We start from the raw sequence: 12737 nt of genomic DNA on the forward strand, positions 1-12737 counted from the left end.
TCCTCTTATCTTGGTCTTATAACAAGATATACGTCGTGGTGAGCACCCGGCTCATCTTCTTTTAGACGCCGTCAACGCCACATGACGTCACGGCGGATAATGTAACAGTTAAGCCTCGTTTAAGAAAAAATATAGGCTACAATATCTGCCCTTAATCTCATGCGAAGGTTCCTTGTTACCGCCTCGACGCCTCTCTGGCACCCGTGACGCTCACCCGTGACATTCATCCGTGACGCCCACCCGTGACGCCCACCCGTGACACCCACCCATGACGCCCACCCGTGACGCCCACCCTGACGCCGACTAGTGACGCTGAAAATCCCCGTTGCAGTTCTTCAGTTATGGTTCGAGGACCTCCACTAAGTAGCCACTTCGTGAATCTCTAGTTAAAATCCACTTCGCGGTCCTCCAAGAAGGGCACCTCCGGGAACCTTCAATCTGGGGCTCTGTCGGCGTGCTCCAGTTACGGACCATATTGGAGAGCTGCACTTACTGGACCATGTTGAGGACCTCCAAGGACCACATCGAGGAGGCATATGTGATTGCGAGCGATTTCGTTGTCCTTAGAGCCTTCAGCGCATCAGCTGAAGGTACATTTGATACTTGCTGCGCTGTCGACAAATGAGGAAGTCAAGGCCGATGCGAAATAATCACTGACAGTTTCCACACAGCCCCATCAACCCCCCATCAACCCCCTCCCGTCCACACGACGTCCAGCGCAAGGTCGAAGTGATATCATCGTTGTATCTACTAGCAAAGGGATCCTTGGCGAGGTCACTATGACATCAGCATCTAATTCAGGGTCAGTAAGTGACCCACAAGGAACCAAAGTTTACATAATTGTTTGGGTAAATTGCATTAAAGGGCAAAATTGCTTCAGAAGCTACCTAAACGGTTTCCAGTTAAAGAACTATTGTTGAATTACATATTCTAAATCCGACAACAACAGGTCCGCAGGAAATTTCCTACAAAATAACTTCCATAAGCCTTTATGTTTCAACTATCTACGGGCTCACCATAGCCCGTGTTACTTGGAACTTTTTGTTCCAGGTAGCGAATCTTTAACAACGCCGGACTGGCTGTTTTTTATACTGTAAATAAATATGTAATTTACGCTCTGTGGAGAGAGATATGATACTTTTTCTTCATAGGTCAAATATGACGCCGCTTTTTCTTAATAAGCAGATGAGAAGCTTGCTAGTTGAGGTGAGGACGAGTTCCATCTTCATTGCGAGGGGAAAATGTTTACAACTACTAAGGTATTAACCGTTGCATCTACTATCATATGACAACATCAGTTCTACGGCTGTTTCCTTTTTTTGCGATGCGTTAGCCACTTCCTGTCCGCTATGCAGTTATTCCCTACAAATCACGCACAAATCATCATTTTCTATATCACTTATTGTGTTTGCTCTCCGTGTTTCAGTCCGGGAAATTCGCCCTTAATAAGAAAACACAAAAGCTGAAACTGTGTTGTAAAGTTTACAAAGAGTAAATAAGGAATATTTGAAATCAAATTTCAAACGTAACTTATCAAGATGGATAACACGCAGTACAGAAATTGTAAACACACACACGCGACGTTATCAGTTTATATAACCGGTTCATATATATATATATATATATATATATATATATTGTGACGATAATCTCTTTCAAGAGAGATTGAGCCTGCTCTTCCCTACATAATTACGTCAATATACAAGATACTATATACAAGATACGTTCACCAAGTATCGCCAAACGTTTTGCCCAGAGAGCAAATCGTACCCAGCACACCTGGCCACCGCCGTAACCAGCTAACTGCTCATCCTCTGCCTGCCTGTTGCTGATTGGCTGGTGTCTCGTCACACCTGCCCTCCGCCACCACCACAAGTCGACGTCTGGGCTGCAGTGCGCCAGTCTCGTCAGAATATCTCAGTGCTCCATGCAGTTGACATCTCTCGCTGGTAGACTAAGCTTTGGCTTTCGTGTACTAAGGGAGGTGGCAGCTCGAAGCCAGTATTCCAGCATTCATATTTTATTTTGCTATCACTGTAACTTACTTGTCTTAGCGTAACTTTTCATTTGCCAGTGATTATTCATGTTATTTTGTTTGTTGACTTGTCCTGCATATTTTTATGTGATTACCTTTATTCACGTCTTGTTTTTCTAGAGTAATTAAAATTTCATTGTTTATATACTTGTGTTTTGTGTGTCTTCCCATTACCTTACCACAGACGAAAGGACCAACTTTTCTCTCTTTTTTTTGATTATGTGACGAGGCCCTGCCCCTAGCTTTTGAAACAGCCGAACACCAACGCTTTACCGTCACAATATATATATATATATATATATATATATATATATATATATATATATATATATATATATATATATATATATATATAATTACACACAGGAAGATCGGGGATTATATCCAGACACCCCCACTAGTCTGGGGTAGCCTAATGACTGTAATTATGAAGCTGGTATATAAAGAGAAAGAGATTAATACACAATTTTGGAGTTTGTGCATTAATTCCTGCTTTCTGGAACTACCTAGATGCTAGAGAGGAACTAGGTGACATAAGCAGACGAGGAGTCACAATAACGTGACTGAAATATGTTGACCAAACCACACACTAGAAAGTGAAGGGACGACGACGTTTCGTTCCGTCCTGGACCATTCTCAAGTCCATAGATGGCATAACTTGTTATGGAAAAAGGTATATAGTTTGACCAAACCTCTCGAACGCCCGCCATAAATATTCGCCAAAACATTGCGCGTGGTTACTTTACCCTTAATTAACTTGCTTAACATTATGCGTCAGAGTAATTGAAATTTTATGTGAGCAGAGAGCCATCGCTTACTGTCAAGTGAGTTTTATTACTGATGATGGAGGAGGTTGTTGAAACGTGCGGCCTTGAGAACTATGCTCGTCCCGGGGTTGAAACTGCGGTGGCTTATCACGTGTGTAAACACATATATTTTGGTGTGTGTTTGTGTCTGTTTACTGTTTGTGCCAGGAAGACTGAGTTGTTAGCTCTTGGACCCCGCCTTTCCAGCCATGGGTTGTCTAATGTACTGACTCCCGTCTTAATATTTTGTCCTATCATATCTACTACATATAATTTATTTTTCTCACGCGCACTGAATCCCAGGATGCAGCGCGCAGTTGCTGTCTGACTCCCGGGTACAGTACTTGCTTATTGTTAGGTGAACAGAGGCATCAGGGGAAAGAGACTCTACTCGTTTCTGCCTCTTCGGGAATCGAACCCAGGCTATTGAACTGCCTAATCCAAGCTGTGTCTGATTAGCCGCGAGGACGTGTGTGTACTTACCTATCAGTGTAAGGTAATATAACGGTTTCAATATAACTGAAAACTCCACACCCCAGAAGGATTCGAACCCAGATAGCCAGGAGCGCTATGCACCTTGGCGTACCTGGTATGTGACCGTGGCATGCTGTTCACTCTTAAATTCTGGCGACCCGGACCAGGCTATGTTCCTCCACTACCCAAGACAGTTCCCCCAGCAAAATTGGGTGAGACTTACCGCTAACGTCTGGCCTCTATCCTTGGACAGACAGACACAAACTGACATGCAGACATTCTCCCTTATATATGGGCGTATGTGTGTATGTATATGTTGGTGTATATTATGTGTAATTACCTGTGTAGTTACAGGATGAGAGCTACGCTCGTGGTGTCCCGTCTTCCCAGCACTCTTTGTCATATAACGCTTTGAAATTACTGACGGTTCTGGCCTCCACCACCTTCTCACCTAACTTGTTCCAACCGTCTTCTACTGTGTTTGCAAAGGAGAACTTTTTCATTTGTGTCCAGTATCTTTGTTTTCTTAGTTTGAATCAAAGATTTCTTGTTCTTGAATTTGTAGTTTTCAAGAATTCGTCTTTGTCGATTGTATCGATTCTTGTTACAATTTTGTATGTCGTAATCATATCTCATCTTTTTCTTTCATCTTCCAGCTTTGGCAAATTCAACACTTCTAGCGTCTCCTCGTAACTCTTGTTGTTCAGTTCCGGAAGCCATTTAGAAGCAAGTATTTGCACCTTTCCAGTTGATGTGCTTCTTGAGATGGGCACCATGCAACAGCTGCATGTTCCAGTTTGGTCTCATAATTTCGTGAACAATCTCTTTGGTATTTTACCATTCATGTTTTTAAACGAGATTCTGAAGTTGGAAAGTAGAGCATAGGCTCCTCTCACAGTGTGTGTGTGTGTGTGTGTCCAGCAGACACCCCGGCGGCAAGGCTTACAAAATTTCAAACAATGTGAAGCTGTTACCATGGAGACCCTCGGCGTAAATACATACGCTCATAAGCACTTGTTTTGTGGACAATGATACGTTGACGAATAGCCTAGCCTCGTTAGGGCGCGCGTTGATTACACACACAAATAATATTGTTACTAAGATATTTAATATGGTAAAAGTAATGCGCATTTTGTAACGAAAGAAACTTTATGCATTTTTTGTTTATACTTCTCATTATGGGGATAATTTTGAAGATTAAATGTGCTCAATGTTAGCCTTGGCAGCCATTTTCCAAGATGGCTGCCCATGGAGATTTCCTCGTAACTCCCTCCAAATAAAACTTTATGGTTAGTTTATTGCTAGCTCAAAAACAGTGTGTTACTCTCTACACTCAAATCTAGAACAACTCCAAAATTATCATTTTATTACTCTCTACACCCTGAATCAGTTCTGTCCAAATGACCTCAAATTTATCCCTAGGGGTCATTTTAATAACGACACATTAAAATATGACCTGCCAAGTAGGCTGCTTGGACCAAGTACTGGGGAGGAGCGAGGCTTGCAAGGGCCTTGAGGCCTGACGGTATTCGTAATACTAGTTAGGAATATTAATATTTCCTGATTTGAAAAGGAAATTTTCAAGTCAATCGACTTGATAATGGCCCCAGGACAGACCGAAACGTCGTCGTCTCTTCAATTTCAAGTGTATGTTTTGGTCAACATCTTATTAATGTTCGGGAAAATTGTGGACAATTTCTTTGTATGTATTCAGCAGACTCCACAATGATTGTGTAGTATAGTCACCAGTCCAGAGACGTCTACAACCACCAATATAAAGTTGAAGGCAAACTCTAAAGCGTTTATTTATAGCGCACTTAAGTATAAACCTTAGTCATATTGGCTCAGCTTCGTGCATTTTTTATTGTATTAATGTTTTCTTGATTTCAGACCCCCAAATGACTCCCAGGCAGAACCCTTTCACAATTAATCAAATTAACCCTTTCACAAATTAATTCATTTATTAATCCAACATTATATTTGTAACTCATCTTCCATGTATATACTTTTACCTGAATAAACATTTTGATTTTGATTTTTTATTAATATGACCGCACTGTTGGCGTTGTTAATCATACAGTGCAAGCTGTCTATGATTCTAACTATATTAACAATGTTAACACTGAAACATACTGCTGCCTGTCACCAAGGTAAGATAACAAGTACTGAAGAGAGTGGTCTTTGATACGAGGTGACATGAAATGCAAGGACACAGCTTCATAATTACTTAACTATTAACTCAAGAATAGTAGATGGGGCTCTAATAGTCGTTGTTGTTGTTTCAGATTAGCTACTCAGGACGAAGTGGCCATGTAGCACGGTCTATGGTGAGCCCGACTATTAGACGACTCTAATAGTCGTCTACATAAGGGTTTCTAGTACAGGCTAGTTCTTGGCCTTACTCTACGAGCATTGATATATTAGCTAGGAAACTGCGCAATGCTCTTTAGTCTTGGTTTGGCATTGAAGGTGTTAATTAAGGCCGCGGGAGAATTATTGTAAGACAACCACAATGCCTAAGATTATTGACCAACCAGCAAGCATTTACTTCAGTTGTGAACACAGACTAATACTACAGTAAAACCTCAGTGTACAGGTATCTACACGGAGAAGTACACACCTCTCGGAGTATTCCCTACTGTATATCTATACATAATTGTATGATTTGTAATCACAGATAAGTTTTCAGGCTTTATTGTTAAGGCCCAAATAAAGTGCAATTGTTATCGTAGAACTTTTCTTCCGTTGACAATTGTGCTTCAAAAGTGTAAAGACTTTGCATCCACTACGCTTATTTGTGTACATATAAGCATATTATTAATTAATCAATATTACCTGCGTACGTAGGTGACAATTGTGGCTGCGCTCGTGTACATTCATTTATCTCCCTTCCAATCAGCTGTGAGTGAATGTAAACAAACAAGTTGGCGACACAACGTGTGGAAAAGTCTGCTGGTCCATCAAATAATGACGGATGTTGAGCTAAAAAACAAGGGAAATAAACTTTTTTCTGTTAGAAAGTTTGATGAAGCCATCAAGTGCTACACGGATGCCATAGTGAGTCGAAGACGTCTTGGAAGGGGACTCTTAGTGGGTGGTCGAGACCTAACCTTTTGTCTTGACTTGACGGGTTCTAATCTAATGTTATTTTTGAGGGGTAATTTTTTTTTAAGGTCAAGTTGGCCCGTTTCTAGTTCACTCGAAACCTTAGGGAATGGTACGGGGTAGACTGCAGTGTTGGTTGAATGGTGATTACTAATATGAGTATACGTGTGTGTTCATTAGTGGTCAGAGTGGTGAGTATGTGATGCTGTAGGCTCTGATGTGCTGATTAGTCAATCCGGAATGGGTCAAGAGTAGAGATGAGTCTTCTCGTGTAGTTCTCCACCTTGTCCAAAATTCTGATAAACGAGAGAGAGAGAGGGCGGGGCAAGGCTATTCAGGAGAAAAGCGTGTATTCGAGATGAGAGCAAACTTGAGCCTCATGTAAAGTTTTGTAGTCATAAAAGTCACTTCCTCATAAAAAGGAAGTTATTCAGTTGTCGTTATCTACAGACAAGTGTCACTGCTTACAATTACCGGAAAAAACTTTGGCACAATCTTTTTTTTTTACCATCAGTTACTATGTTGTTGTCAGTTTGGTTTAGGAAAGGTCATTCCGCTGCTGACCTCTTGCTAAATCTCTACATTAAGTTGCATCAGGCACTGGATGATTCCAAAATAGGTTGTGTTATTGAACTGGACATTGTAGGAGCCTTTGATTGGGTTTGGGACTCTGGATTACTTACAAAGCTTCAAGCACTTAGTACATCAGGCTCCATTTTACTACCTATAATAAGGGACTACCCCCAAGAACTGAATCTAAGAGTAGTCCTCAGTGAAGCAGAATCTGAAAAGCACTCAATTGGTGCCAGCATTCTGCAGGGCAGTGTGTTTGACCCTCTATTGTGGGTCAAATTACATTGGTGTAATATGATTTAGATTTAGGAAGAGGCACTGTATACTATACCCTGTGGTAATGATCATTACAACTATCTTACCTCCATTATTACGCAGTGATGACAAAGAAGTTTCATATGTCTGAAAAGAAATTCAGACATGATCTGAATCTTTGATTCAGATCATCTGTCAATGCATATTTAATGAGATTAAATCCAGCTTTGCATTTTTCAGTCCAAGAAGCCATCAGTTGCAGTATACTACACAAATAGGGCATTATGCAATTTAAAACTCAAAAGATGGGACCTAGTATGTCAAGATTGCCGGACAGCTCTCGAAATAGATCCAACGGTGGTGAAAGCACATTTCTTCCTTGGCCAAGCCCTCCTTGAAACTGATAATTTTGATGAAAGCATTAAACATTTACAGAGAGGTAAGATTCTTGAATTTTGGTTTGCTCCTGTGAGGGCTGTGATACATTTTTATTTGTTGATTATAAAACATTACATTTTCTATTTCCATAAAAAGGGTTAAAACCTCATAATTTCACTGAATTTTGCACTTTTATTAGCCATTTTGATGCCAAATTAAATTAACATGTTTCCCACCCACTCTCACACTGAATAAACACCCAACACTTGGCTTCAAGTCTAAATTGATGTATATTTTGCCATTCCAGCCAGTTAATATCCATCTTCCCCTCAGTTTACTGGCTGGTATAAACGATCTAATTTTAATTACAGTACCTCTTTTAACAATTAACTCCATTTTCACTTGTACTGTAAAATATGACTGTTTTTTTGTTTTGAATTTTAAGCTTTCTTGTTCTACTGTATTTGTGGACCCCCTCTGAAATTATATGATGTATCCTGTTTAGTTATCTTATAAAAATATAATACTGTACGCTATATGCATACAAAGTATCAATGAAGATAATTTAATAAATTATTATTATTATTGAACATATCCACAAGGGCCTTTATGTGGGTTCCAACCTATTCGCTGGATGTTCATTTGATAAATCACATTATTGTGATTTCTGTGTGTATTATTATTATTATTATTATTACTATTATTATTATTATTATTATTACATATTGCACTATTTAAAAAAATCCATAATTATTTGGTAATTACAGCACAGGATCTTGCCAAGGAGCAGAAGGTTAATTACGGAGACGACATTGCCTGTATGATTAGAGTGGCCCGCAAAAGACGCTTTAATGTAGCTGAAGAGAAGAGAATTTCACAAGAAATTGAACTACAGGTATAGTATTATACAACAGTGTGAGATATTTATTTTATCATTTTCACAGGTGTAGTATCAAAATGTCACATCTGAAGGAGATTTGATTGACATATGATAGCTTTTGGTGAGTAACCTTGTATTGGCCCCATACAAGGCAGATCCTTGACCAGACCACATGCTAGAAGGTGAAGGGACGACGATGTTTCGGTCCATCCTGGACCATTCTCAAGTCGACAATCGACTTGAGAATGGTCCAGGATGGCCCGAAATGTCGTCATCCCTTCACCTTCTAGTGTGTGGTCTGGTCAACATACTTTAGCCACGTTATTGTGACTCATCGCCTGCACAAGGCAGATCCTATTTATATCCATATATATAGGAGTTGCTTCATATGGGCCCATTTAAGGCAGCTCATATTTATATCAATATAAATAAGGGCTGTCTCAAATAGGCCTATTGGACCATATGTGGGAGCTCCTATTTATATTTATATAAATAGGTACAGTATTTGCCTTTTTATTGGTCCATACAAAGCAGGTTCTATTTATTTTGAATAAATACATAAGAAACATAACTCACTCTAAATCTTGTGAGTGACAAACAAAAATGTTAGCCAGTGTTTTTAATGCAAACTGAAAGGTTCGCAGCTTCTTGGCTACGAGTCAGTCGGCATAGGGTCAAATGTTTTGTTTGTAAGTGTGTTCGAAGCAATGGCTCTTTGCCGTAGTTGTCAGTTAAAGGCAGAAATTGGGCACTCTTGGTAATGGTAATGAGCACACACTAACGGTATTTATTGCAGAGGTGGGGTGTCACGGGAGAGAGAATCTGTATGACACATTGACAGCTAAACATATAATTTTGGTACTATTTATAGAACTATAAGCGTATATGTTAAAAGGTTTATTGTAATTGCCACTTTGTAGTTTTTATACATCTTTCTCAATCATTACAGGTCAGAGGAAGCATGTGGGCTTTTGTGGTTTTAAGAGTGCATGTATTTTGTGTTAAGTTAGCCAGTTTGAAATAGTAAATACAGAAGTGTTTGAAATTTCCCTGAATTTTCATTTTTTTGTTTTTTTACAAAGTATTATAGAACCAAATTTAATTAAAGCTACAAAATAATTTTTAAATTCTCGTTAATATTTTTCAGACATACATGAACAGATTAATATTGGAAGATCGTGATCGTCAGATTGATGCAGTACGACAGAAATACGAAAATGATGAGGACAAGTCGCAAGATGAAGTAATGAGAATAGAAGAACAAACGGTGAGTGGAGCTTGCTAAATGTTTGTGAACTGTACATTTGTGAATATTACAGAGCAGCATGCAGGGCTACGGACAGGGCAAACGTTACAGTGCAAACTTGTTCTCAGTACCTTAGTGAGTTTGATTTGAATTGGCTAAATCAGGCCACTTTTGAAACACCGTATGTATGTATGTCTCAGTGCTCGCATAATATGACTTTTTATTTGATCTTTTATTATGACTCCCATGATACAATTTTCTCTCATATACATTATCTTGAGGTTATCTTGAGATGATTTCGGGGCTTTAGTGTCCCCGCGGCCCGGTCCTTGACCAGGCCTCCACCCCCAGGAAGCAGCCCGTGATAGCTGACTAACACCCAGGTACCTATTTTACTGCTAGGTAACAGGGGCATAGGGTGAAAGAAACTCTGCCCATTGTTTCTCGCCAGCGCCCGGGATCGAACCCGGGACCACAGGATCACAAGTCCAGCGTGTTGTCCTCTCGGCCGACCGGCTCCCTATATATATATATACATTCGTACAATATGACATTTTCTCAAGTTTTTAAATCAGTTCACCAAACACATTAAAAAAAAATAAAGAGTTGTATTTCTTGCATCAATCATGGTAGTTTAATCTTTATATGTAAAACACCGTTTACGACCTCCAAAGTATTATGAGCTTGTCCTAAAACTTAAGGTTATTGTTATTATGGACAACATTATTGTGTTTTGTAGCTCGCGGACTGTGTAACAATTGGAGACTAAACTGTCACAATTGAGGTAAGAGGTAATTTATTTGTGTAATTACCTAAGTATAGTTACGTGATGGCACCTTTGTTCCTTTAGTTTGAAACTGTGAATTTCTTGTTTTTGAAGTTGCAGATTTCAGGGAATTCCTCTTTGTGAATTTTGTTGACTCCGGTTACTATTTTGTACATAGTGATCATATCCCCTCTTTTCCTTTTATCTTCTAGCTTACGCATGTTTAACACTTTCGTGTCCCCGGTGGGAGGGCAGCTGTGCACCCCAAGGTAGCCCAAGCGATGTTTATACTCTTTTTTCAGCTTTCTTACCTCAATTTTCATGCTACGTTGTTCGATTTGGTATCAAATTGTTCGCAATAGAATGCTCTAAAGGAATATTTACATATAAGAACAACTTACCAATACCATAAGATAAAGTATATAAAGTAAAGAAGAGTGGCCGCCTCACACCTGATGGTCCGGGTGTTGCAACATTGTCACTAGTAGAACTGCTGTCATCCTTATGTTCATCTCCAGCATGTACGAAGTTGTCATTTTTGAGAGGCTAATCCTTATATTCAAAGTATACTGTACTAGTGACCAAGTGGTACGTTGTTCTCTGGTTCTTTCGTGGATCTGGAGGACTGAGAGTTTCTGTGGATCAGTTGTGTAGTACTGTACAGTACTTGTATAACCCCAAAGCATCATGTATATCCATGTATAGCCACAGAGAATGGGAAGACGGTGGCTCACATTTTAGAACAAACCGCATAATAATCGGACAGTAAATGGAATTTTTACAAATATTTTAATTTTGGACGGCATTGCAATCCTCTGGATAACTACTGTACGTGTATTGATTTTATGATGTCACCACTGTTATGAGGTGCGATAGTGTTATCTCTAGCCTTTCCTCATAGTAGTACAGGTTCCTGAGCCTATTGGGCTCTCCACTTGTGCAGCTGTGTTTGGAGTCTGTCTTTACCACTTCAATTCCATTTTTTTACTACAATAACACAGAAAAAATATTTTCTAATGTTTCTGTAGCTCATTAGGATGCTCTGTTTCCACCTGTATCCCTTGTTCGTGTTCAACCCATTCCAAATAATGTCCATGAAACTCGCTGCCCTAAGGGAACTCTCATAACTTCTAGATAGCACGGGCTGCAAACCCTTATATGAGGCTTTGGTAGCCTTATATGAGGCTACCATTTGCTGTGGTAGTTTCCCCTTTGAATTTGTATGTTGTAATCCTGTTTCCCTTAACTCTTCTGTCTTCCAGTGATGCGAGGATTAATTCTTTAAGTCTTTCCTCTTGACTCAACCCTCTGAGAAGGAAGATGCTATTGGTCACCGATCCTTAACTGTTCACCCCATGTCCACTCGGCAGTAATGGGGGACCTGCATGTAAGCCAATTGGCTGATAATGTTCCATGGAAACTGGCAGAGTAAGACTACAAATAATCGGTGGGAGGGAGAGCACTGAGCCTGCAAACTGAAGTTGGAATTCATTTGCTCCTGTGCTCAACTGTGCAAAAAAAAAAAATTTTGATTGGAGACAATTTTACCGATACAGTGTAGTAGAACCCCCCATTATCTAGATCCCCATTTTTCCACATTCTCAAGTTATCTGAACAATAATACTTGTGAAATGGTTTATCATTTATTATTTTTGTGTACATGTTTATATCTTGCAACAATACTGTACTTGTTTTGTGTGTGTGTGTTTGATAAGATAAAGATTCCAATGCAATGTGTATACTTTTACACTGGCATGTGTACAGTGCTAGATGTACACATCTAAATTGGCACATGTACCATATCACATGTATACAGATGTATTGACACGAAGTGTATCTCCCCGGCAGGATAACTACATTACTGAAGTCAACACAATGTTTGCCCGACTGGATGAAAGAAGAAGAGTACGTAATATTTTGGACATTTTCGTTGTTTACAATTAATTGTTTACGTTATTAATCAATAACGGCAAAAACTACCAAAGTTTCTGCAATATTTTATTATTCTAGGTATTGCAGATAAAGTTAGAATTAAGTACTAAATTAGTTACAGCATTCCCAGGTATAGTGCCTCTTTATGTGAAAAATAAATTGATGAAAGTACCAAGTACTTCTTGAAACGAATAATGAGCGCTTTATTTCGCCACATACTTCTTGACATGAAATGACAAGCTCTTAATTTGCAATTTCCTTTTTGCCATAACAAAACTCCTGTTGTC

General features: G+C 39.4%; 1 protein-coding gene across 3 annotated transcripts in view; it reads left to right on the top strand.

Moving 5' to 3' along the window:
• The window catches only part of STUB1 (STIP1 homology and U-box containing protein 1), a 71593-nt gene that overhangs the window by 49267 nt on the left and 9589 nt on the right, over positions 1-12737 (top strand). Inside the window, exons 1-5 of one of the 3 annotated variants that reach the window (XM_045726241.2) lie at positions 6200-6372; positions 7474-7687; positions 8394-8521; positions 9654-9773; positions 12367-12423. In XM_045726241.2, the coding sequence (XP_045582197.1) occupies positions 6283-6372; positions 7474-7687; positions 8394-8521; positions 9654-9773; positions 12367-12423 (609 nt within the window). In that variant the 5' untranslated portion in view covers positions 6200-6282. Of the gene's footprint in view, positions 1-6199; positions 6373-7473; positions 7688-8393; positions 8522-9653; positions 9774-12366; positions 12424-12737 lie in introns of those variants that run through there. The other 2 variants (XM_045726243.2, XM_069312071.1) reach the window with 2 other exon arrangements.

Source organism: Procambarus clarkii, chromosome 71, assembly GCF_040958095.1.
Source record: "Procambarus clarkii isolate CNS0578487 chromosome 71, FALCON_Pclarkii_2.0, whole genome shotgun sequence".
NCBI lineage: Eukaryota > Metazoa > Arthropoda > Malacostraca > Decapoda > Cambaridae > Procambarus > Procambarus clarkii.